Raw genomic sequence first — 25,782 nt, 5'->3', positions numbered from 1 at the left:
GGGAGCCTGGACGAGCCCCCGCGAAGGGGGCAGGGGGCCGGGGCACAGCGGCAGCCTTGCTGGGAGGCGTGCGGGGATGCCGCGGGGCGGAGGTTGTGCGGGGGTCAGGCTGTGCGCGGGTCCCTCATGCCCGCCTTGGCTCTTCTCTCCCCGCAGTTGACCCCAATAAGGAGCGGCGCGAGGCCGTGAAGCGGAAGATAACGCAGTACCTGAAGCGTGCGGAGGAGATCTTCAACTGCCACCTCCAGCGGACTCTGGGGAATGGCAGCCCCACAGATGTGGTGAGGGGCTGGGGCTGGGCATGGCTTCCATGGGTCTGTCATCTCCAAGGGCTACGTGCTTGGAGCTGACTTGGCCAGTTCCTGAGGTGGAAGCCTGTCCAGCACACACKCTGGTGCTGGCTGAGCCGTGATAGTGGCGTGTGTCTGCCACGGGTGACAGGGTGAGCCAAGGGCTTGGGGTAATAAGTATGGGATTCTGAGCCAAAGGAATATGGAACTGGTGGGATGTAATAGTAATGGCTCCTTGGTACAGGGAAACCTGGTGGTGAGGGACACCAGAGAGGYGCCTCAGTGTGATAACACATCCATGGTGAATCTTCTCAACTACCTGTATACAAATGGCCAGATGCTGTGGTCAGGTAGTGTGGAGAAAATGACGGATGTGTGAGCTACAGAGTGTCGCTGGCCTCCTGAGGGATGCTGGTGGCAGCCCTTTTCCCTCTCTGGAGTGAAGGGCTAAGCTGTGCTCAGCTTGCCCGGGGCATTTCCAGGGCTCTTGCAAGGTGTGTTATTTAGCTTCTCATCATCATTCTTAATAGCAACAATGAACATTCTGATGGGAAGGAAATCAACAGAGGCAGCCGTGTTGTTAGATGTTAAAAATGGTTTCTTCCTCTCATTGTTCCTGTCTGGGTGGAAAACAAGCTGTGTTCAGCAAAGGTAACTGCAGCTCACCCGCCATTGTGGGACCAGATGAGAAATGAAGGGACAGGAGAGTGAGGCAGGACAGGGTAAGGGGCTAAGGAGGGGCTGGTGAGGAGGATGATGGGAAAATGGCAACTACTCTAGCATCTCTAGGTCCCTCATCCTTTTCTCTCACTGTCTTGCAGGGTTACAGCAGCCTTCGCTTCCGGCCGATCAGGACGCTAAGTTCAGCAGTGGAAAACCTGAAACGGTGTAAGGTTGTGGGAGTGATCGATAAGGTAATGACTGTGCCTGGAGCTGGGAAGGGTGAGGCTGGTGYTGGGCCAAGCCAAATGTAGCCTGGAAGGTCTTACCATCTGGGATGCAGTGACTGCCCTTGGTGTGCTGAGCAAGGAGCATGAGGGTTTTCATCCAAATTATTCCCACCAAGAAAAATCTTCAGAGGAGGGCAGGAGTCCCTTTGTCAGATAAGAAGTCTGTTAATGTCCCTGTTACTWATGGTTGCTAAAGCTCCCAAGATATTTGCAAAGAAGTCGGCAGCTCCATTCCTTTCCAATGTAGGGAATTCATCTTGATGCCTAGGTCCTGTGATGGTAGATACCTACAGATAGTCTAGACTTCTGCAGAAGACGAGCTTTCTGCATGAATAAACTAGTTAATAGTTCACGATCTTGGATTGAAGATGCCAGGCTTACCACCTCCATGAATGCACTGACACATTGTTCCCTTCTGCGCACCACACATTCCAGGTTGTCAAGACTAAGGTGTTTCTCACAACCTGTTGAGGCCCAAGCAGGCAACCCAGCACACCAAACAGAGCCCAGAAAGAGCAATGTGAATACTTGTTGAAGGGAGCAAAAATGGTGGGGTAGTCACCTCTTTGGTTAACTCTAATCGCTGGCTCCTTGGCTATCTCAGCAGTAGTGAGCATGTTTGGTATTTCAAGAACAGGGGTTTGGACAACACCAGATTCTGATTGTTGAGTGGGAGTTTGTTTTAGTTCCAGAGTTAAGTCTGGAATATTACTGTGAGCTGGAGTGAGAGCAGTTACYGCTTTTGACATGTTCTGTGTATGCTGCTCATAGGTGCAGATAGTCCAGGATCCAGTCACTGGTGGGACCTTTATACTTAAGGTGGGTGWTACCAGCTTTGCAGCTGATCTGTCTTTGTCTCTTTTGGGTGACCATGTGGAGGAGATACCTTCTAGCCAATATGGCTGATCGGAAAATACTCCTTAGCTCTTTTTAGATGCARCTCAGCAAAGGGAATGTCAAACTTCCCATAAAGCCTCTATGAGCTGTTATTTTTGTTTGTTTACCTCCCTCAGCCATCTTCTGTGATCAAAAGCTCTCCTTCTTTMAAGCCTGAGCTGTGTTCCTTCTGTTCCTATGGTGGGCCTGGGCTTGTAATGGTGCAATCTAAGCTTTATGCCTGTGTTAATCTGAGCTCAGCATGAAATAGATGGCAGATGATGTGGGGTGGAGGGTGCTCAGTACAAGTCTAAGGCACTCTCCCAGTGTCCTTAGGCCTGCTGTTTACTAAAAATGAAGGTCTAAAGTAATTGAATAAGGAGTCTCTGGCATGACAGGGAGAAGCATCAGTCCCAGAGGGAAAAGTAAAGAGAGCTGGAATGGTAAATTCCAGTTTAACTCATTTGTTGAGTCACAGTTTGAATTGGTGCTGTTGTGGGGGATGGCCACTGCTGTGGAGCAGGAGTGTGACTTGCAGGTGGAGAGTGTTATGCATTGACAGAGCTCTGCATCACCACAGCTGGGTGCTAGGTACTGACAGACTGGTCTAAACACGAGCTGCAGGTTTCACAGATGGAGAGCTCTATTGTGAGTGATATGGGGAGGACAGCCATGAGGCTTGTCAGGTGGGACTTACCAGCAGGTCTTTCCAGATGTCCTCCTGCTCTGCCAGGTGCTAGGTTCCAGGTGCCTACCCTGCTGTAACACCCACCTCCATTTACCTCCCTAGAGCCTCCCCAAATCCCATGTTGAGACTCGTGAGCGGCAGACCATCATTCCTCATGGAGTCCCCTTCATGGTCAAACTGCTTTGCTACTATGTGAGTGAGGACTCCATCTTCCTTCACCTGGAGCACGTGCAGGGTGAGTGCTTTGTTGTACTTGCTTGCTGTCTGCATATCCTCTCTCCCTCATGCTCCCTTTCTTTTGATTTCAAATATGTTTCTCTTGCTGGTTAAGGACTGCTTTCTATAGTGACAGCACAAGTATTCCTCCTTAGAAAGGTGCCTGAAGACTTTGCAGAAGGAGCCACTAAGCTTTATTGAGGATTCAGGAGTTTTGGTAAGAGCTGACTGAGGAAGTAAGCTMGAAATGGAGTATGGAGACCTAGAAGGAGAGAGAGGTTTGTAGGGGTGGGGAGGATGTGGCTTTAGCCTCATTGAGTCCTGTCAGACGGTATCATAATATAATCATACCTCACTGTAAGGAAGTTGRTATGGTCTGGCATCTTCTGGCATGGTCAGAGATACGATGGAAGCAAACCATCAAAGGTTTTTGGAAAGAGAAGCCTCTCTTTCTTGCTGGCACAGTTTGGCTATGACAGCAAGGCGATGGAAAAGGAGATCCAGGTGAGGTAGTTCACTCAGACATTTTGAACAAGGCATTCATGGTAACTGCTTACAAAAGAAGAGGYCGCACTGGATTTTGAGACCAGGCCAAAGAGAGGAGATGGAGAATCAGGGGACACAGGGCAGGGAGAACATAGGGGTTTAGGTAGAGTGACCAAGCGGAGACTGGTTAGAAGTGAGGAGCTGCTCTGCTCTCTGCCAGATGAGTGGGTGGGTAGGAAGCAGCAAGTGGCGTCTGTTAATGACACATACAGTCTGACGTGTGCTGGAGAATAGCCTCAGCTTCTCATGTGTTGCTGTAGAGCGAATTTGCAGAAAGCAACCAGCAGCTGAGTTTAATGAGATTGCCCCTTGTGATCAGTGGGTCCACAAATTTGCCGAAAGCTCTGGCAACATGCTCTGGGCTCCGGGCCTTGCTGCTCTGACTCATCACTGACCCAAGTGCTTTGTTCCATGCTGTGGGCTCTCTCTGGCAGCACTGTTGCTGACGTGTAGGGAGGAAGTGCTTTCAGGGGAGAGTGGGGATGGCTGCAGGATCAGGGGAATGTGTGAAGATGTAGCTGGACTGTGACATGGAAGTGATGTGGCTGGAATCAACGAGAGTGTGCAGAAGTGGTAGCAAAAGACTGTTGAAGGAAGGGGGGATGAGCTGCCCATATGCTGGGTCACTGAGGAGTATGGAGTTGAGTGACCTGTGCTCAYAGGGTTTGGGGATATTCTGCATGAACTTTGGGTTTACTTCTGGAGAAACTAAGGTCTCTAACCTTGGCCTGTGCCCGAACGGGCAGCACCTGTGGAGGGGGAAACCTGGAATGCTTTCTACTCCATCACTTTTTCTTCTCACTTTCCAGGGGAGATGCTGTGGTCTCACCTCCGCTCCAAGTATTGTGTCCAGCAGGGCTCCTCTGATGGCTCTGGTTCTCTGCATTCGAAGCACATTCCAATCCTGAGGGACCGAGGCAGAGAGGAGGCAGTGGGAAGCTTCCGTGGGAACAGTCGAGAATGCAGTTTCTCTGCTCGGACAGACAGCGGCCCCCAGGGCTCTGCAAACCACCGCCTGTTGGGAAGCGCTGACCCCTCTCCCCCTCAGGAGGAGTCCCCTGACAGCCCAGACCCTGGACCCGGGAGTCACTGTCAGCTTCTCTTGGCTCCTGCCAGCAGCACGAAGGCTGCAGCTGGAGGGCAGCGTTCAAGCATGATGCATTCTCTGCCACGCATCACGAATCACGTTACAGCAGCATCAACCAAAGGCTCCAGCCACCTCAACAACCAGGGCCTGGTCCTGCAGCCCCAGGACTTCCTAACCAGCAGCGAGAGCGTGGGCAATGTATCACGGAGAGCAGCCTCCTGGCAGGATCCCAGGCTACTTGCTGGTGAAAGACTTCCCCAGATGCCTGCCCACATGCCAAAGACCATGATGGGGGCCCGTCCAGGAAAGGGGGAGCCTCAGTCTCGTCAGGTGTCTGAAGGCCCCTGGGCTCAGCCGCTTCTGGCTTCCTCAGGACAGAAGCAGCTTTGTGCAGGAATTGCCATGCACGGTTCTGGCAGGCYCTCTGGGCCTGACCCTGGGATGCAGGAATCCCTGTGGGGAGCAACCATGACCAGTGGCCCACTTGGAGAGGAGCCAGTATCTGAACTGTGCAGGTCTCTGGCTTCCTGTAGGCATAACCACAGAGCCTGGGCTGTGAAGGAGGAGCAGGTCCGGCTGTGGGCAGCAGAAATTCTCTTGGCCTTAGAGGGACTTCACCAACAGGGTGTATTGTGCCGGGACCTCAACCCCAGGAACCTGCTGCTTGATACAGCTGGTAGGTGGTGCCCAAGGCTGCTGCYCTGCGGGCAAGGGAGGCCTGTTGTCTCGGGGACTGCTGTCTGCCCCATTTCCTGGAGACTTGAACTCCCTTGAGTTTGCTTTGGAGGGGGGGGAGGGCGGCTGGGGAGGTTTAGATGTCTCTGAGAATGGAAGTGTGGTCTGGATTGGGGTTTCCAAGAGATTATTACGAGAGATGCCTCTCTGCAGAGGGAGAGTAGGGGCCATAGCCACAGGAATGTGCTGCTTCTGCTCCCGTGTGGGATCTAGCTGTCTGGGAAATCCCAGCACAGGAAAGCTAAGACCAGCTAAACTGTGTCTGAGGTTAGGGGAATGCAGCTTGCCCCTGCCTATAGTTACTGCCCCCTTGGGTGTTCCTGAGCCTGTCCTTMCCCTCAAGCCATGAGTTGCTGCTGTCTGTGCAAGCCTCTGAGTAAGAGTCCCTGACCAACGGGCAAGAATTGGGGCAAGCTAGAGCTTGCCTCGCAGCGTGCTTAGCGGAGGAACCAAGTGAGAGCTTTGTGAGGGGGAAGCTCACCTTTCTCTCTTTGGCACTGCCTCTCTTCACTGCAGCCTGCCYCAAGGTTGTTGAGCTGCATGTGCCTGCTGGACAGCTGGGAAACTGTTGGGTGGCTGTGGGGAACGCAACCCCTATGTGTCCAGGRTGTGGCAGGGGCCCAGCACCCTGGGTTTTCCCAGTGATGGCTTCTGCTCCCAGTTGAGGTGAACAGGGCTTGGGTTTGTGTTCCTGCTGGAGTTGCTAGTTCTGTGCTAACCTCCCTGCTCTTGGCTCTCGTGCTGGTCTGCAGGTCATGTCCGTCTTACTTTCTTCAGCCAGTGGGCAGAGGTGGAGCCACAGTGTTGCAGCCAGGCTCTGGAGGAGCTCTACAGTGCCCCAGGTAAAGGAAGCTTGCCCTGCCTGCTCCTGTCCTCTCCCCACTGCCACTGACCTGGGGAGAGAGGGCTCCTGCTTGCAACAAGACTTGCCTTGTGTGGCAGTCACTAGCAGCCACAGGCCCTGGTGCCCAGGTACTGCCCTGCCTCCAGCTCTAATTCTTCTCTGGCTCTTCCTGCAGAAGTGGGGAGCATTTCTGAGCTGACTGAAGCTGCTGACTGCTGGAGCTTTGGGTCTCTGTTGTATGAGCTGCTGACAGGAGTGGTAAGAGGCAGAGGAACTGAGTGGTACTTGTGGTGGRGGAACCTTAGTGGAAGAACTTCTGTGTGCAGGGGGTGGGAGGAGGAATTCCGGTGCAGGCACAGCAGCTGTGTGCCACATTGTCTCAGGTGTGTGATTCCCGGTGCCTGAGTCTCTGGGTGCTGAGGACCTGGGATTTTAAATCCCACCGAGCTAGGGTGGAGTTGTATGGTGGTGAAATCATAGCAGGATGTTCCTACCCCTGTGCCTCTGCTCACCATCATCCTCTGCCTCCTGCAGCCRCTGTCCCAAAACCACCCTTCAGGGATTCAAGCTCACACCCAGCTGCACCTGCCAGAGGGACTCAGTGTGGCAGCTGCATCGCTGCTCACTGAGGTGAGGAGTCCGGGTGGAGCTGGGGGAGGCTGGGGGGAGGCAGCCGCCTAGTCTGGGTAGCTGCTTTCCGGTGTCTCCATCTTCCCATCCTGGTGTCCTGTTCCTTTTCTCTGCAGCTGCTGCAGTATAGGCCTAAGCGGCGTTTGGGCTCAGGAGGAGGTGGAATTGCGAAGCTCAAGTCCCACTCCTTCTTCAGCACCGTCCAGTGGAACAAGCTGGTCGGCTAGGCAGGCTGGAGCGGAGCAGGGCCGAGGCTTCTGTGACCCTTCCTGGGGAGAGCTGGGTGTGGGGCAGCTGCTCCCTGGAACTTGTGAACCCACATGGCAGTGGCAGCTTTGCCTGCTGGGGGAGGTTTTCCAGCAAGGGCTGCTGGGGGGCRAGGGGGTTTGCATGAGGTTTTGCAGCCTTAAATGTTCTTCTGTCTCTGCTTGCACTTCAGTTCGTGTCTCTGAGTGAGCAGGCTGTGGTTGGGGACAGGCCGTCTCGGGCACGGGGTTCTTCAGGGTGTGTGTGGGGGTCCCATGCCCTGAGCCTTAGGTACGCCAGCCTTCCTGACCCCCAGGCAGAGGGGGGTCACACCCCTGCTGGGGCTTCTTGGCAGGCGCCCGTGTCCCTTCCTCTGCTCGGCTCTGTGCTGTGGGATTCCCCCACTGTGGTTTTTCTCTCCGCTGCTGAGTTATCATCTCCCCCATTACTTTCTGTGGCTTCCGAGTGCGTTTTCTGGGCCCTGCTGGCTAGTGCCCAGGCCTGTGTTCTGTGCCAGTCACTGGCTGCATGTGTGTGGATAACGCCTGCTGCAGGGAGCTGGGCTAGGAGGGGATGGAGCCCCCCCAGTCTTCCTGGTGGCTGTCTGAAAAGAATAAACCACTCATCATTGCGTGCAGAAGTGTGCTTTTGTTTCCGAGTTGCACTGGCCAGGCCTCAGCCCCATGTGCCAAGTAAGTGAGGGAGGGCTCCAGAGCTGGCTCTACCTGCCTGGGAGCCCTGGGCTGGAGCTTGAATTGTGCCTGTTGCACAGAGGGAGACGGGACAGCCCACGGGGCTGGGAAAGCCACCGTGCCTGCCAGTCATTCTAATGTGTTCTTTTGTTGTCCCCTGTTCTGTCTCCAGCCCAGATTGTGCTCCTGTTCCTGGGGGCTCCCTTCTGCTGGCAGAAAAGCAGGCTGGGCTCCCTGAGCACAATTCCATGCAGAACAACCAGCAAGGGTTCGAAGGGATAAATGCTGAGGAACTCTAAGCGTAGAGAGGATGTTTAAGAAGCAAGAAGAGTAAACATGAGTCAGGATGGTAGAAAGGCAAGTGAGCTAATAGCCCAAGCCAGAGGCTTCTGTGCTCAGTTTTGCAAATCAGAGTAGCTGGCAGCTGAAGGAATATCTAGAAATGCTCATGCCATCATGAAACTGGTTTCAGCGAGCCCAAGAGCTTATATGTGAGACACTCCTTAGTTACTGTATTGCCCTCCCCTCCCAGTTCCCATTGCTCGATCCTCCCCCGGCAAATTATTAATGATGACAATTGCAGTCAGAGACACCAGTGACCCTGGGCTGCGGCTAGCTGGTGCCTGCTGGTTTGCCCAGCTCTCAGCTGTCTCCCCTTGGCTCTTGGGCAGCAAAAGCGCTGTCCACCAGAGGGAAGCAAAGCCCAGGACATGCAGCATACACCTCAAAGGCACAGCTGTGCCAAAGCAGCCCAGCTGGAGGGGCTGAACCCAGCAGGATGGGGAGCAGGGGAACAACTCATGCCAAAGCCAGCCAGGCACACTGGAGCAGGAAACCTGGGGCTTTTCTAAGGCAGCCACTGCAGGGCAGACTGCATGGGTTGAACCCTGCCAGTAGCAGGCAGCCTCCTCGTCCTGTCCTGGGAGTCTCAGCACCTTGCCTGAGAGCTAAGCCACAGCACAGCTTTGTGCAACATGGCACCCTGGCTGGGAAAGGAAGTGTCAAGCAGAGCAGGTCCTTGACACTGCTGCAAATAAGCCAGTTTACTATGCTGCATCACTGTAAGAGCTAGACTGTCCCTTCCCTGTGTGTAGTCCAAAGGTCTCATTTCTTGCAGCTCCAGCCTGAGCAGAGGCATTACCTTGCCCCAGTCACCCTCATGCAGGTAAGGTGGGCCTGCTGTATTCTACATGTGCTTGGAGACTCGGTGCAAGCATTTTGCATCAGAAAGGCTCTCTTTAACTCAGTTTCTTCATGCAAGAGCAGCTAGGGCCTCTTTCTTTACATCATGGGAGAGTGTTTTTTTTTTTTTTTTTTTTTTTTTTTTTTTTTTTTTTTTAAAAAAAACCTTCTACCTCAGTCCAATCCTGCATACATCAGGGAAAGCCCAAGGAAAAGCTGACCCCACCCCTGGTTTATGATGGTCCAAAGCTGCCAGGAAAAGGCAGGAATCAGTACTAGAAAATACTCATTCCCAGTCATCAGCATCACAGCTGCAGGTGCAATGGACTACGCTGTTAAAAGCAGCTGCCTTCACTTTTAACTGGGAAATGCAAACCAGTCTCTGACCTTGATGACAGAGCTGGAAAAAACCCTACCAAGAGCCAGGAATGATTCCTTACTGTTCTGAGAACAGGCACCACTCCTCTGGGAAATGCTGTCAGCACCACCTTTTCCTTTACCTTTCATCTTTCAATTTTCTCCTTGCCTTCTTTCTCCCTTTGCAGCATTTACATCCTTTTTCCTGCTTTCATGATTTACAGTTAACACACTCCTGTTTTATCAGGATAAACTGACCTGGTATCAGCTCCATAATTAAGCCAGCCTGTCCTGGCTCTTCTTCTTGGCTATCACCCCATTTAGCAAATACTGGGATTTCCTTGCTGTCTATATTGCCAGACCAAGAAAAGGATTCTTTCCAGCCCTGAAAAGCCTGTTACTGGGAAGATGCAATTCAGTGCCAAAGAGGGTTTGAGAACAGGAGCATTCAGAGCCAGAAAAGCTTCAGTTCAGTAGCACCCATGGAAATACCCTCATGTTTCCTCTTTTATCTTGCCACCAGGTAACAGGCTTTTAATGTTAAGCTAGGGCTGCTGCTGATGCCCAAGGCTATGCACAGGAACTTCTGCTTCCCTCCCCAAAGACATCCCACCTCTCAGTTGTTGCCCAGTTTTATTTCATTTTAAAATCCGCCATGTTAAATATTTTAGTTACAAGTTCTGTGTAGAGGGTAATAGACTCTGCAGGCACTAGCAACCCCCTCACTCCCCAATACATATGTGCGCTATTGGATTAAGGACTGCCCCCCTCCCCCCTCAGACCAGCCACCTTGGACTGGGATATACACATTACCCTTAAAGGCCTGGCCCTCCACAGCTGTCTCTCTGCCAGCACCAGGCCAAGCCTTCGCACGCAGGAAGCCAACAGTTTCATCTACCGTCAGTGAGCTGCGATTCAAGGACAGCTGCAGGGGGCTGTTTCTTCCCAGTGTTGGACACGTAGTAGTGACAGGGGTGTGCCCCCTGGGACCATGCTACCTCCACAGAGATCACAGGCTGTGCCCACCTGGACGTGAAACAAAAGAGATCTCCAAAGGAAAGCACGGGAGCTGCGTTCCCTGTGTTCCTGTCTGCAGAGGGAGTGTAACTGGGCAGAGGCATGGCACCCACCTCAGCCCTGCTCTGATCAAAAACGCTGCTATAGGCACCCTGGGCGTCCCCACACTGCTCTTGCAGGACTGATGAGCATGAAATATGTTCAAGCAAAACAGGGACAGAACAGTAGTAGCCTTTCCTTCCCTCTCCCTCCCAGGAACCTCAGTGCTAGGAAATAAAGCTGAACCTGCCTTAGAGTGGCAGGGAAAGATACCCTAGCACAGCAGCAGCAAGCAGTTTCCAGTGGTACAGGACTAGCTAGAAGTGAGTTTGGCGCTGTGAGGGAGAGGACGCCAGAGGTGGCCCCAGAAAGGCAGTGCTAGTCAGTAGCTGGCCCACTGTGTAGCAGTCCTAGTGAGGAACCGACCCTTCTTCAAACAGAACAGGGAAGGAGGTAGGAGCTATCCCTAGGATTCCCTCTGGGACGCCTCCGGTCACAGGGAGGGAGGGAGACTGGAGTGACCCCTGCCAGCTCCTGAATGCCCTGCATTGCCCCTGCTGGTGCTGTGGCCCTGCCCTGGGTGGGTTGTGTGGGGGTATGGCTGCTCTACAGGTCGAGCAGCAGCACGCGGGGATCCTCCACCGCTGCCTTGATCTTCCGCAGGAAAGTCACTGCCTCTCTGCCATCAATCAGCCGGTGATCGTACGTCAGCGCCACGTACATCATGGGCCGCACCTCAATCTGAAGGAGAGGAATGAGAAAAGCACCGGTGAGCTCAACCCTACTGCTCACATGCTGCCCTCTGGCACATTCTGTTTTCTTCCCTATCCTGAATGATGGCCTCAGGCCCTCCTAGGTGTGTCTTATCTGGTGGGGCTGCACACCCAGGAGCTGGCCAGGTCTGCACCACACATAGGACCTTGTTCCCTTCAGGGTCTGTTCTCTGTCATGAAGACAACAGCCCCACCTCCTCATACCTAAGCAACTACCCATTTCTCTCCTTTACGGAGGGAGCAAGGCCCCCTGCACACCTCAGGTAAGTACCGCTGCCGGCAAAGCTGCCCTTCATCCATTCGTCTCAGCTTCTCCTTCACAGGAGAGCCTTTTAGGAGCTGGCACCAGCTGCCAGGAAAAGCATATGGACTACAGCCCTCATCCCACTGAGCCCTCCCCCTCTGCTCTCTGAAAACTACTGTGTAGCTCTACTTACTTTGCCTCCAACAGCCACGGGCCTGTCAAAAATTGCGTGCATGCCTAAGATGGCCGACTGGGGTGGGTTAATGATAGGTGTCCCAAAGAGGGAACCAAAAACCCCTCCGTTGCTGATAGTGAAAGTGCCACCATCCATGTCTTCAATGGCCAGTTCGTTCTTCCGTGCCTAGAAGAGTAAGGTCTTAGAAATCTGCTCAGACAGATCACAAAAGGCAAAGTACAATGGTTTGGATATTCATCCTCTCAGGAATGACCGCTGATGGCAAGAGCTTCACTTACTGATCTGTTCAGCTGAAAGAATGAACTACTTTGAAATGCATCCTGTCGTTAAATGTGAAAATTTACTGGCTTTGGGGCAGGATTCTCTTATCTTAGCCTCCAACTCTTGCTTTTGCAGGAGATGGACACAAGGACTTCTATCCCAGGACAGCTCAGCCTGGGCCTCCAAAGACAACGGGGAAGACACTATACCACTAAGGCTGTATGTGAGGTCTCCTGGAAGGGCAACAGGAAGGTAGGTCTGTCCTATAAGACACAGCTACAGCTGTAACTAGATCACACCCCACAACACAGTTCAGTGTGTTAGAGTTCAGAGATGACACCACAGAGGGACTGAACCAGTTCATCCAGCAGCCTTCATTCTTTCCATTCCTCCAAGCCCTTTACAAAAACATCTCCAGCTTTTCTTACCTTCTCCCCCAGCTCATGGATAGCGCGTTCTATGTCAGCGAAGTTCATATTTTCTACATTCCTAATGACAGGGACCACAAGACCCTAAGGGGAAGCAAAGTGCACCATCAGCACATTGACTGCAGTGACAAACAGGGATAACTGTTACTGGGCAGGAGCCTGATCTTGGCTCAGCGGAGCTCCTGCCTTCTGCTCAGCCCAGAACAGGTGGTTGGCACAGTTGCCTCACACTCTGGCAGCCTGCCATGATGTGCACAAAGGGCCAACTCAGTAAATGAGAAAGGTCCGTCACAACTTCTTTGCCCCTGAACCCATCACCTAAAATCACGTGGGTCTATCTAGATCCCAAATCCACCTTTGTAAGAGCAGGTGAGGCATTGGGCAGGGTTCAGTTTCCACCTCCATCTCCACAAGAAGAGTAGAGTCCCTTTGTGCTGGACCTCCTCTAGAACTGAGGAGCACTGAGAGCATCAGTCCTCGTTGAACCTCTGCCTCAGAATGGGTACGACTAATTCAACATCCATATCTCCATTCCTTGCACTCCCTGACCAGAAACAGCAGCATGTTTTACAGACATGGCACAACAGTGCAGCAAGGCTAGCCAAAAGGACAGGATGTACAAAGCTTTCTCTGTGCCATATCCCCATGTGTCCAAGAAAAAAGGGTTTTCCTAACTTGAGCTTTCCCATTGACCACTAAGGTCTATATTAGCCTTGTCACAGCATCTCCTAGGATGATGGCAGAATATTTCCAGTCCTCCAACTCCCCAAACCCCCTTCAGCAGCCCATACTGCATGAGGCCCAGCTCTCACCAGGAAGACCAGTCCCATCAGCATGTTTCTGTTGCAGTGTTGCTCACAACTGAGTTGCCTCAGAATACATGACCATCCAGACCCAAGGCTGCAGGAAGCACGGCTAAAGCATATGAAGGACTTACCCGGGGAGTTGCTACAGCGACACTGATGTCCACGTAGTCCCTGTACACAATCTCTTTGGTCGTATCGTCAATCACTAGGAGAGGAAAGAGGCTATGTTACACACAGAGTACCCAAGAACAAGAGCTCAGCAGGCCAGAAGTAGCCACAGACTCATAACAACTTCCTCCTCTCTAGCTTAAACATAGCTCCAGAGAAGAGTGACCCCTTGCTGCACCTGTGGGAAATGTGCCAGGACAGAGAAAGGGGAAACACTAGCCAGTCAATTCAGTTCCCTCAGACATTGCCCCAGTTGTCTCCTCCTCTGGGTTTGAACAAGCAGCTCTGACATGCCCAGGAATTGCAGCATTCCTCCACACCACCCAGCAGGGCTGCACCCACTATGGGCTGAGTGAACGCCAAGTTACACACCGCCCCGGCCCACTGACCTTGCAATCCCTCACTAATAGTGCCCCTCTTGGCACACTGTCCTCTGCCTACATAAGTGGCACTAGCAATATCAGCTGCAGCCCATAGGACTTTGTCCCCATTTGCCCTGTGTATCTGACTGGCTTGTGAAAGCTGTAAGTCCTGCCCTGGGCTTGGTAAACAGCTTCCCCCACATTCACCAGCGAGGTTCACAAATCACCGGCAAGGGTCACTGCTCACCTGCATTCACAACAGGCTGATCTTGCAGAGCAAAAGCTGCAGCTTTCACAAAAGCTGACATGAAACCTAGCTTCAGGTTGTGCTTCTTCAGGAAGGGTTCCTTGTGCTGGACTCTCATCTCCCGAATGTTACTGCAAAACACATGAGACCACTGGTCACCAGAGTCCAAGGAAAGACTATTCACTTGCTTTGCAAGGGACTTCAGCACCAGCCCCAAGGACTGCAGACCTTCACCACCAACTGGCAAATCCTCAATCTGCTAAAAAAAATCTTCCAAAATGCCATAGACATAAAAGACAGAGGCTCTAAGGCCCCTGCCAAACGATGAGGACCACAAACTCAACAGGACAAGGTTAACCTGTACAGCCATGCTGTACAATGACTAATTTCTTGCTTAGCTTGATGTTGCAAAGATCCTCAGTGATTCTCTGGAGCCACTGCTACTGATACCAGTGTGGCACCACAGACTGCAACACCAGCTGCAGTAGGGCCCCAGCACAGCTGGGCAGCCCCAGCAGAGTGACAACAGGGGAAATACCAAGAGCAGAGAAGCTGCAAGTGGTGCCTATGGCAAAAGGCCTCACCCACCATGCAAGTGTAGGTGCCAGCTGGCACGCTGATGCCTCTGGTACACTAGTCTTTAGCTTTGGGAGTAGAGTGAACATGAAGAAACCTTCCCAGATGCTATGGAGGGGGATGCTGGCCAACTCTCAGTCCTCAACCAGAGCAGCGTTTCCCTACTGCTTGTCTATCAGAAATGAGGACATTTACAGAAAAGCCCATGGCTACAAGCACTGTCTATTCTGGGATAATACCAGTTGCTGTGGAATTGCACTGTCCATCCCTCCCCCCTCCAGGGACCTTAAGTCTTTGAAGAGAGTTTCAGGAAGGGGCAGGGGTCTCCATGGTTTAGAGTGTTTGTTTTCCTGTGCCTAACCTTGTTTAGGGCTAGGATTACTGCCCAAAGACATTAGTGCCTCCCAAGACACAAGGGCTGCAGCAATGAGGACGAGGTTTGCTACAAAACCGCCTCATTACGGCTTCCTCCTTTCAGACGCTGACCCCCCATGGGGAGCAGGAGGCCCCAGCACAGGCCCTCCCGAGTCAACGGCACAGCAATCAATCCAAAACAGATTATCAGATGCAATGAGAGCCCGCAGCCAGTGTAAAGCGACACCTCAATGAGCCTCCGAGAGGAGATAAAGCTGCAGCACTTCCCCTCCAATCAAGACTATTTTGCCAACCTTATTGTTCTGAGACCCAAATATTTACATGTTTTGTCTTAAGGAGCAGAATAGGATTTCATAGGGCAATTTGATTTGGGCACAATTTCCCCTTAATGCACTGTAACACAAGCTGCCCACCCTCCAAAGCCATTAGTGCGCTCAATCCATGCAAGCACTTGAGTCTGGAGACCCCCACCCACCCAGAGAGGACAGGGAGGGATGCTGGCCTGCCTCCGGAAAGCTGCACTGCCTGACAACATGGGCCTCAGACCTGTGTAACGCTCACCTGAAAGGCTGATGAGCCCAGGGGAACCAGCTCACAGGAGGCCAAATATGCCTACCTCCAAAAGCAGTAACCTGGGGGCACACCTGCTCTTCTACTCAGCATCTACCAGTCCTTAGTCAAGAGCTGCACAGATGAGGAACAAGGTTGCTCGCTTTTATGAACAGCAGAAGACACCCAAGGAGTGAAAGGCCCATTAGGAAGTTATACACCCCTCACACTGCAACAACAGCATGCCCTGATGAAGTTGCACAGACAACAATAACAGTTGCACAGATAGCAGATGTACACATCTAAGGGGCCCTAAAAGACATCATACCAAATTCTCCAAGGAGAATCAGCACAGTCTTGGCTAATATTTAAAGATGACTGCCTGCATCTACTTCTACTTGTAAAGGGGGAAAGAAGTTTGATCCTCACCTCATATCAATTTCATTGAAAGTGGTCAGCATGGCACAAGTATTTTGAGCCTCTTTCAGACGCTGAGCAATACGCTGACGCATCCTGTTCATTTTCACCTGAAAACAGGAGAAAAAAAAAAAAAAGCACAGAAGATGCCTCAAGTTCATCCAAGGAACAAAAAGCACAAGAATATCAAAGGGCTTTTCTTCCCATCTGGCTGACTAGCAATGGGTGCCTAGGGCTGTTTTCACTCCAGGTTTTCCTGAGGGGTACGACAGGCTGAGGAGCTGACTTCACTGCAGAGCTGCCAAGCTCAAGAAACAGTTCCCTTGAAAGGCAGAGCTTAATCGACTGAGGTGGACTTGCTTCAGAGGATGTTCCCAGGAACTCCAGGCATAGCTAGGTTTCCAGCACAAGGCTAACGGAGAAGAGCAGACTGCTAAGAACAGTCAGTGGGAAGTACTCTTAACACTACTTATTCTAAGCTGCTCAACCATGTTCTCTGAACGCATAAGGCAGCCGCAGTATCTCCAGCCCTTTGCTAAAGGCTTGTGGACGGACCGAGCAGAACACACTCAGCCTTCTGTGCTCAGTCACCAGAGCTCAAGACAACACTTGAATGACTTGCATCAGGTCAGAGCTGGCTCCTCCTCCACCCTTTCCCCTAACTGGTACCCTCCGATGTAGCACTTCCCCATCCGTCACAGCCCCACTGAGCTGCATGTGAACACGTAGGTACGGACATATCTGGAGAGCTCAATGTTTACCCCAGAACAGGTTGCTACCCAGCAGTTGGTGATGCTCCTATTCCTGAAGCTTACCCTATGCTCTGATCTGGCACCTTTGCTGGGAACTGCCTCCCCAGGAGGGGCTGCCACAGGAGCTGCAGCTGGCTTCACCGCAGACACTGAGAGTAAAGAACACATCTGTCAAAAGGTATCAACCACAGAAAAGCCCGAGCCTGACCACAACACCTTGGGCCAGAAGATCCATTTGAGCCCCTTGCTTGAGCCACACATTGTGTGAGCAGTCTTGAACTGGGCTGGGCAGGTTCCAGGCACAGCTAAGCTCTCCAGTCCAAAGCATGCAGGGCAATAACGCAAGGAGACCTTCATGAACGCCATGGTTCTTTGGTACCTTTAACTTTGCATACTCTCCCCAAGGAGGGGAGGCTTGAAAAACCTTGGATGGTTCTTGCCTCACCTGGTTTACTGTCAATGGGCTGAGCTGAGACGGGGGGCACTGGTGGCATGGTAGTAGGAATTGGTGCTGCAGCAGGGGGAGGAGCAGCGGCAGCTACAGGTTCAGGGGCTGCAGGAGGAGGAACGGTTGCCGCTGGTTTGGCCTTAGCAGGAGCAGCTGAAAGGCAAAGAGAAAACACTCTTGTAAGCACAACCACAAGACAGAACCGGAGCCTCTACTGCCACGGACCTCTGAATCCGATCAACCTGGTAAAAGTTAACCCTCTGACATCAGATTGCCTTTAGGTGTTGAACACTACTGAATTGATAGGAGCCACCACAAGAGGATCCCATGGTGAACACAGGTTTTACTCCTTTTAGTATACTTGAGCATGCTGAAGTTTCCAGAAGAGCAATGGAGAAACCATTAATACCATTCAGGCACATGAGGAAAACTTTTGTTTTACAGATCAGTTTGTTCATATTTAAGTTTCCCATTTTATTTGTGCATATTAGCAAACAAGATTGCTCTGCATTCTCACTGCTTTGCTCCCAGTTCTTATTGAAGAGCTTGGATATTTCAGGAAGTGACTATCTGATTGCATGTCTGCTCATGACCATCCACCRTGGAGCCTGCGCCTCCTTGTTTTATCTCATCAACTTGCTAACTCTCCTTATGGTGCAGGAGACTAGATGCTAAAGAGAAGTGAGTAGGAAAGAGAACTGTGCCAAAGGAATTCTCAAGAATTCGTTTTAGCTTAGTGCTGCAATTTCCTCCAGAGGTGTCAAAGGGAAAACTTCCCCATTACATCGACTAAAATTATGCTTCTCTAATGGGCAAATGAACACAAGTATATCCTTCCAACTGCAGAGACAGATGGAGGACGCATGTAGCCTGCCTCAGGATTCCCCCAAACACCTTGCTTCTATCTTCAGAAAAAGACTGGAGGAAGCAGGAAAGCCTGAGCTAATTGTATGTTTCTGACTTACCTCCAGTTTTCCTGAGTTTGAAGAGAGGTGTGCCCCCTTCTACTTTGCCACCATCAGGTACCAGAAGGACTTCGATCACGCCAGCTGCTGGGGCTGAAACTTGCACAGATGTCTGCAAAAAGGAAAAATCAGTGAAAGCCTCACCAGCCACTTGATGGAGAAAAGTGCCCAAGAGAAGATGCCAGTATGCATGGATATGCATTGTAATTTGGCAAAGACAGCAGCTCTGTCTCAGGTCATTTCCACCAGTTTTCATACCCTCCACCAGGTTTTTGTGCCATTATTTAGAAGTTTTTGGAGAAGCTGGCAGTGTGATGTGTAGCCTGATCTTCCTGCTCCAGGGCACAATCCAGATTGACTTACTGTCAGCATCTTCCTGACAGCAGCACTGGAAACAGAACTTGGCAGGGAGCTTTAGCAGTAATTTTACAGGTTAAGATTCCTTCAGTAGTGAATAAAGTTAAAGGCTAACTTTAAAACAATATGAAGATGACCTGTGACACTATAGTTTTCTCCTGTTTAAAAACAAATGGGTTTCCCAGCTTAGAGCCCCTGAACTGGAAGGATGAACAGAATCGCATCTCACAAACATTAGCACCATCAAATGTATGAGGAAGGAGAGTTTAATTAAAGACAAACTCTCACTTCATGCACAGCCAGCATTCATATTAAATGAGTAAAACTTTTCTCCATGAACGGAGCAGGAGACACAGGCAGGGCCTGCAGGCTCTAGGAGCTCTCAGCTGAGAGGAGCCATACAGGTTACTCACTAGAGAACTAGAAAAAGTTTTGGTCCAGAAAACTCCTACCTTGTCTGTTTCAATCTCACACACCACTTCATCTTCTGCCACTGTGTCTCCAACAGCTGAATGATAGATATGAAGACCACTGTGAGGAGGGCGGTGTGCTCTGGCCTCCCCTCTTAACCCACAGCAGTCTACCACTAACCCAGAATTTTCTCACCCCAGTTCTCCACAACTTCACCAGAGCAAGAAGGTACAAAGGCAGTAACTGCAATCCTTATCCCTCAGGAGAACTGCAGATAGCTCATACTGCCTCATTTATCATGCTGACAGGCACGGAGCAGGCCTTCAGTCAGCAAATCACAATTCACCCCAGAGCTGTCCAGCACAGCAGCAATGGTGCTGAGAATCTCAGCAAAGAGGCAACCACTTACCTTTCTCCCACCTGACATCTCCTTCTGTGACCGACTCTGCAAAGGCTGGTGTGTTCACTGTAATCAGGTCATCCCCTGTGAGAGATTGACAGACAGACAGACTGGAATGCAGTCAAAGCTCAAAACACATGGCACTGCTTCATTCTTGTCACTAGCACTCTGCTGGAAGAGGGTGGTCAACAAACAAAAAATGTTGGCCTTCTCCTTGCACAACACATTCAAACATAAGAAAAATTCACATCTGACTGGAAGTCACATTGTTGCAGGAATACCAGACAAAATATGGCCTAGAGACATAAACCCTCAGCCATCCACTGAGATGGGGCATCAGTGAGACCAAACCAACGATGGAAGCTTTGGCTTCAGGACAGCAAAAAGTAGCACAAGAGTCATCCCACTGACTTCCAACTCTTTACTTACTACGTACTGCAGTGGTTCTGAAGTAACGGACAGTGAAGACACTGGAGCTATTTACTCTGCAGAGAAAGAGAAATAAATGAACACAGAGGAGAAAGTATGTCCTCCGGGGGCTGCTAGCACTAATCTCAAATGCAGTTTAAATTTGCTTGTTTAACTGATCTGAAGGCTGCTCAGCTGTCCTGATGTGCATATTTGTTCCACAGGACTCCTATTTACTGGTTCAAGCTGCAACAATCCCAGTGAGGACCACAGAAACATTATAGCTAATTATTGCTAGCGCTCTCAGAAACCCAGTGAGAACTGACACTTATGGAATTTTAATCTAGGGAGATGCCCCAACAAAAGCCCTGTGGTTTAAATCCTGATAAAAGGCTGACTTAGCCAGCTGACCCTACACTTAAAACTAGTGCTGTAACAAAATTTTAACCTCTAGATCAGGACTGTCATCTCTACAGGAGTTGTTAGACTGCTTTAAAGGGAGAAAGCATCACAAATGCCTATGGCAACCCTTCCAAGAATCAGCTGTTTCTCTCCATCATGTCCCTTCACAGGGAGTAGTAATCCCAAGCTTCCAAAGCATGTTGATTCCACCTGCTGCCACATTTGGAAAACAGAAGCATACATGCTTTAACATTTCTTCCAACACAGACTACAACACTTGGTGCAAACAGCCAAGCATTCACGCTCTGATGGATGCACTCTTAAGGTAAAAAGATTGTATTTGAGAAAATACTAAGATGATCACAGCAGTGCAAATTTTGCCATGTGAACAAGACTCCCTGAGCCATCCCACTTCTCCTGCAAATGACCACATTTTTACATGTCCAACAGAATTCCTGCTTGGAGGCCACCATTAAATGTTACTGCCAACAAGACTGTCAGTCAGATAAAGGAAATAGATCTATTTATCACTGGTCTCCTCATTTCTGTCCTTTCCCTGCCTCAAGTTCTGTTTGGAACTAGCTATTATTTGCCTTAAACACATTGCAGTTCTGACCTGCAGAAGACAGAAGACCCAGATTTTGCTAGGACTAGGTTCAAGCTCCTATGATGTGCACAGGAATTTCATGACTGCTGAACTGATCCTGCTTCCCACTTCCCAAATCATAACAGGGTAGAGCAGTCCCAGCCCCTATGTATCATAGCTTTCCTGTGGATACTTACACAAGCTTCCTGCTGTTGGTGTAAGCCAGCCCCTGGTTCCCAGCCACACCTGTGAAAGAACAGTGTTACGGCACAGGACGATTATCCAGCCATCCAGTCCCCAACRGTCCTTGTCAGGTAAAACAGCACAGAGGACACCAATGTCCACCCCAAAAGAAGCCTAGACCAAGCTGGGTACATGGGCACAGAGAGGCACCTCAGCACCAGCCACCCTACCCAGAGCTTGCCAAGAACAGTGGTCTTGTTTTCATTTAGGTTTACAGAGATGGAAGGAAAAAGTTGTATCTTTAGCTTTTCTATATCTTTATGAGCCTCAAGCTCAAGGTAACTTTGAAAAGAGCAAACAAAGCAGCGGCTACTCAGTCAGAGCAAAACCAGGGAGCAGCCATGAGAGATACTTGCAGGACTGCTAAAGCTTCACAGCTGCTGGTGAGTTATTCCCACCAGTATAACGGGGTTCCTAACTGGAACATGGCCTCAGTCATATGACTTCCAAGAGGCACTCTCAGGAAACCTCACAATCATGTCAGCAGCAAAAGAGGAAAAATACTCTGAAAATGGGGCGTAGGGCAAAGTAGCAAGCTACTGTCATCGCTCTTCTCTGTTGCTTCCTTACCCAGGAACATTTCTTTTTAAAAATTCACACAGGCAAGATTGCATAGCTTCTCAGAGTTTCACATATCTCACTGACGCCTTCCCATACTGCTCGTATGCCCTGACAATGCAATTTTTATCCTACATTGAACTTCTGTCTTTTGCCTCTTTTAGGGCACTGGGCATATTTCCAAACTGATCTTCAARAGAGTCAGCACAGTAATCAGAGAACACAATTATCTCAATTACACCAGCCTTGCAGGAAGAACCATTTTCCTGCCTGATTACTTATTTATTTTTTAAAGGTGATACAACTTTGAGACCATCCCCAATTAAAGAACTAATGTTGGAATTGTAAAATTGGAAAAGATACGCAGTTTAAATTTGTTCCTCAAAGCAGAATCAGAAGTGAGTGGTGTAATGCGATACATAAACAGTATGGCTAGAAAAACAAACAAACAAACAAAGAGCTTTGGGGGAAATCCAGTTTAAGCACAGAAGAGGAGTTTGAAGGTACACTCAATCTGACGTTTGACTTAACATTCACCCATCATTTTCAAAGGATTATCAGAGAGCTATTCCCTGCAACAGCGTGTGTTTCAATCAGTGCAATGCTTGGAATACACTGTGCTGCTGCCTGTGAAATCTTTGTTCTAGCTGAATGGTTCAGTGGCATTTAGATTAGGTGAGCGAGGCACTCACAGAGAAACACACAGCTCATTTCTCCAACTGTTTTTCACCGTATGATTGACAGGAATAACCCCCTATCAAACCYACTACCAGTTTCCACAATCATCTCCATTCTCTCTAGGTCCTTTGAAATGAGATAAAAGCATAACACTTACCAGAAAGAGAGCATCTTGCCAGCGTACAATTCCCCTGTTAGAGAGAAGAGGAACTATCAGTCTTGCAAAAAGGCAGACCACCCTAGAAGGATTTTGTTTTTCCCCCCAAAGGCCTGGACCAGAGATAGGACCCATCATTCACATGCTCCAGACTACTGGCACATTACTTTCCTAAAGCCTGTTGTAGGAGGAGAAGGTGACAGCATCTTTAAGAACACCCTTCTCTTTGCTTTGCTTCCTTCCAGGATATTTTCCTATGGAGTGATATTAAACCTGATGTACTTGGTTTTTAGCTGTAACTCCTGCTGTTCTGACCTTCTCACGTTAATGCTCCTCTTTAAGAAGGAACAGATTTTTAAAGGCTCATTCATTAAAATTTGCTATGAATCATGCTCATGAGTACTGGACACAATGAAAAAATGTTCCAAGATGTTTCACAACATGTTAAGTCCATGAAACATGTCATGAAACATGAAATCCAACATACAGCATCTGTTTTGTTTGCTTGTTTAAGGTTATGGAGCCTTTGAACTCCAGAAGGCYAGATTTTCCCTCAACAGCAGAATTCCTACTGCCTTCAGCCAGACAGAAATTCCACCTTCTGCTGATCTTTCATTTAATACCCATATAATCATTGACTGCACCTCTAAGTCAGCATAACATTCCTCAGAAGTCAAAAACATTTCAAGATATTGCAGTTTCTTTCCTTATTGTTRTTATTATTATTATTATAACTTCCACTGGCATCAGACCTCAGATCTGGAGTACCTAAAAACTCTTTATAAGCTACAGCAAAATACCAYTTTAACCATGACTAAAATGCAGCCAACTCTGGACTGGAACAACAGCAGCTCAAAGCACCCTCACCCARTGAGCAAGACAAGAGGTAACAACTCCATTTCAGTCAGATCTTCAGCTTCTGAATGATGTTTGTGTACAAACCTTGACTTCAGCTTCACCAGAACAGGCAGTATGGGATATAACTAATCTTAAACATTAAAATATTTTTGGAGATGCATGTGGGAAGACATCATAAACATCAATGGCCAATGACTCAAGATTGTCATGCAGTCTACAGGATTAAGTGCTGTAGAACAAAATATATCCCACGAACATTTCATATTGTGAAAATGAGAGATAGTTCTGGAATTAGCACCTTGGTAGTTTAATTATCCAGACTTCCTGATGGGTTTACTGTAATTTGGCTTTTCAAGTATTATTGTAGAGTCAACCCAGTTATCTATGGGCAGTTCAGCATGGGTGTGGATTAACCGTACCAAAGACGGAGACACCCAGGCTGACTTGCTGCAGACAGCCTGGGTCTGGCAGAACTCATCAGCTCCAGCTTAGCACCATGCAACTACCCCGCTTCTAGGCCCAGCACAGGGATCAATGAGCCTGGACTGACAGCAGCTTCAAGCAGCACCTGCCAACTGCCCCTAACCCAGGTCTAGTTTGGGAAGGGAGCGAAGAGATCACTGCGCAGACTTCGCAGAGTCATCACGAGCCCCAGAGAGCTTAATCTTGTTTCGGTGTTGGCCCTCTGCTAACTCAGATCAGGTTCCTGTAGAACCAGCTCTAAGCCGAAATCAATAAGACAGACTCAACTCCATGTGGTCAAGGGACTTTGCACCATGGTCCTTAGCACGTACGTTTTAATCAAATTCTTCCCACTTTCTGAAGTGTCCCAGATAAGGGGAAGTGAATTAAAAATTAAATATTAAGCAGTACCAGCTCCCCTCTGCACATTAACATTTTCCTGGATGCTTTACGAAGAAGAGGTTAAGGTAAACCTAGAAGTACTGGCCCAGACTGAAAAAGAAACAGCAGATTTTATTTTTTCAGGACCAGTTTATTATTTATTTATTTATTTTTAAGTAAGTCTAGCTCTGTCCTACAATAAGTGGTTGGGAGAAAACACATCTGCAGATCTTTTCTGTGAGAAATGCCAAGTCTGTGTTCCACAGCTGCTGCAACATTAAGGAAAATTTAGTATCACTCTATCTACCTTTTTGTTTTTTTTAGGTAAGAAGAGAGAGAGAGGAGTTCAATGTGAGGTGGAAGCCACTAATAAAAGACACTGAAACTCCTTCTTCTGTCCCTCTGTCTTACCTTCTTCAGAACTTCTTTGTGTCCACCCCCTGTAACCACAGTATGTCATCACATGCAGCTTGAAGAGGACAGGGGTGTTTCCCATTCGTTTTTCCTGAAAGAACCACTGTGATTGTATCTATTCCTCACAGCACCTGCCTAAATCGGCTCTGCAACTGATCCTGAGGCTTCCTCAGTGTGTGGGGGGGAACCCTCTCACTAGCTGACATTAGTGCTCTGGATCACTTTAAAGACTCAGCCTTCACTTAGAAGAAATAAGCCTTGGTCAAATTTGGTAGTGACTCACATACCAAGTGATTAACTTTTCCCCCAGGTTTCACATGATTCCTCAGAATTGTTTTCATACTGYTGTTATGCCAAAGTGTGCCTGCCACGCAGCTTCCCAGGCCACACTTTTTAAGGATCTGTCACCTTCTACCATGTTGCTAAACACTGAAATAAATTATGGACTACATATGCTAAAGGCAGCCTGTAACCCACAAATTTCTCCTCCAACAGTAGAAAGAGGGACCGGTTCAGACACGGGCGCTAACTGAACAGGAGCGCGCAGTTAATTCCACAGCGCCCGGCAGAAGCCCAGCGCTGGGCAGCTCTGATGACAGGCACAACAGCAATCAGCTCTCCAGCCCCGGCTTCTTAACAGCAAAGTCGTTGCTGCTTTAATAATCAGAACGAGTGCAAGTCTCTGCTATGCACGGAAGACCCACTGCATCTTTTTTACYGATTTAGACACAATTATACGTGGCATCAGATGGCAGATGCTGAGATTGGATGGGGATAACAATGYTGAGCAGGTAACGGATGCTGTTACTAAGACAACAGGCTGAGAACTCCTCTAGTGTGTGGAGAGGATCAAACAGGGAAGAAAGTTTGTTTTCTTTTTTTATAAACCCCTTCCCAGATAAACAGAACTTCATTCTCAAATAACTGATCAAAGTAACCTTCTTCAAAAGTTACTCGCTCCTCTTTGGGCTTCTTCAGCAGGTCCTTCAACACCGGGAGCTCCCTGCTCCAGTGTCTAACATGCTCAAAAACAGACTCTCAACATACCTTTGTGTTTTCTACTCTCAACATACCTTTGTGTTTTCTATTCATCAATCTACGACTTAAAAAAAAAAAAAAAAAACACAAGAGCATCAAAATCCAAGTGTCCCTTTTCAATTCTTTTTGGTTTTTTGCTGACTCAACCCTACGCTCTCGAACTTCACACGCCTTCCGATTTCACTTCTCCCACCGCAGGCCGCCGAGTTCTGGCATTTCTTCCCATGTCTGCAAACCCCACGCGCACCCTGTCACCAGGGCTCCCTTCCCACGTCCCTAACCGCAGGGCGCCCAAGCGCCCCCGCCTCCCTCTTCTCCGGGGCGTTCAAGAGCGGCGCAACTAGCGCTCTCCTCGCCGCCCGGCACGGCCGTCACCGCACCCGCCTCCCGCTGTCCCGGCGGATCCGTCAGCGCTCCGGGCGCCCCCGCCCCTCCTCCGCGCTCCGCGGGCGCCGCAGCCGCCGCTC

The 25,782-nt window shown here is 49.7% G+C and overlaps 2 protein-coding genes across 2 annotated transcripts in view; one reads left to right on the top strand and one right to left on the bottom strand.

The window, feature by feature from the left end:
• RPS6KL1 (ribosomal protein S6 kinase like 1) overlaps positions 1 to 7,748 on the top strand; it is a 9,824-nt gene extending 2,076 nt beyond the window's left edge. Inside the window, exons 2-10 of the mRNA XM_085301829.1 lie at positions 109 to 281; positions 1,112 to 1,204; positions 2,012 to 2,059; positions 2,907 to 3,039; positions 4,376 to 5,329; positions 6,141 to 6,230; positions 6,408 to 6,490; positions 6,767 to 6,862; positions 6,979 to 7,748. Coding sequence (XP_085157955.1) covers positions 109 to 281; positions 1,112 to 1,204; positions 2,012 to 2,059; positions 2,907 to 3,039; positions 4,376 to 5,329; positions 6,141 to 6,230; positions 6,408 to 6,490; positions 6,767 to 6,862; positions 6,979 to 7,089 — 1,781 coding nt within the window. The 3' untranslated portion in view covers positions 7,090 to 7,748. The remainder of the gene's footprint in view (positions 1 to 108; positions 282 to 1,111; positions 1,205 to 2,011; positions 2,060 to 2,906; positions 3,040 to 4,375; positions 5,330 to 6,140; positions 6,231 to 6,407; positions 6,491 to 6,766; positions 6,863 to 6,978) is intronic.
• A 2,207-nt stretch (positions 7,749 to 9,955) lies between these two features.
• On the bottom strand, positions 9,956 to 22,257 carry DLST (dihydrolipoamide S-succinyltransferase). Its single transcript, XM_085301756.1, has 14 exons — positions 22,163 to 22,257; positions 20,724 to 20,772; positions 19,560 to 19,615; positions 19,140 to 19,214; positions 18,772 to 18,827; positions 17,963 to 18,074; positions 16,995 to 17,150; positions 16,613 to 16,698; positions 15,810 to 15,907; positions 13,881 to 14,011; positions 13,235 to 13,308; positions 12,298 to 12,381; positions 11,606 to 11,773; positions 9,956 to 11,136 (listed from the first exon to the last, which is right to left on the bottom strand). The coding sequence occupies exons 7-14, from the start codon at positions 17,041 to 17,043 to the stop codon at positions 11,002 to 11,004; spliced, it is 825 nt and encodes a 274-aa protein (XP_085157882.1). The 5' UTR covers positions 17,044 to 17,150; positions 17,963 to 18,074; positions 18,772 to 18,827; positions 19,140 to 19,214; positions 19,560 to 19,615; positions 20,724 to 20,772; positions 22,163 to 22,257; the 3' UTR covers positions 9,956 to 11,001.
• Between the last annotated feature and the right edge of the window lie 3,525 nt (positions 22,258 to 25,782).

This window comes from Rhea americana, unplaced genomic scaffold (assembly GCF_003343005.1).
Source record: "Rhea americana isolate MKP2758 unplaced genomic scaffold, rheAme1 scaffold_18, whole genome shotgun sequence".
Classification (NCBI taxonomy): domain Eukaryota; kingdom Metazoa; phylum Chordata; class Aves; order Rheiformes; family Rheidae; genus Rhea; species Rhea americana.
Note: the sequence above shows the minus strand (reverse complement) of the source record. Positions and strands in the feature narration are given on the sequence as shown.

What these genes read in the sequence shown, in the direction of transcription:
- DLST (XM_085301756.1), bottom strand. Translation starts at nt 17,043, where the DNA reads ATGCCACCAGTGCCCCCCGTCTCAGCTCAGCCCATTGACAGTAAACCA. An exon ending in TCGCTGTAGCAACTCCCCGG is followed by an intron (nt 12,382 to 13,234) that starts GTAAGTCCTTCA and finishes GCTTCCCCTTAG; the next exon opens with GGTCTTGTGGTCCCTGTCAT. An exon ending in CCGTGGCTGTTGGAGGCAAA is followed by an intron (nt 11,137 to 11,605) that starts GTAAGTAGAGCT and finishes CCTCTCCTTCAG; the next exon opens with ATTGAGGTGCGGCCCATGAT.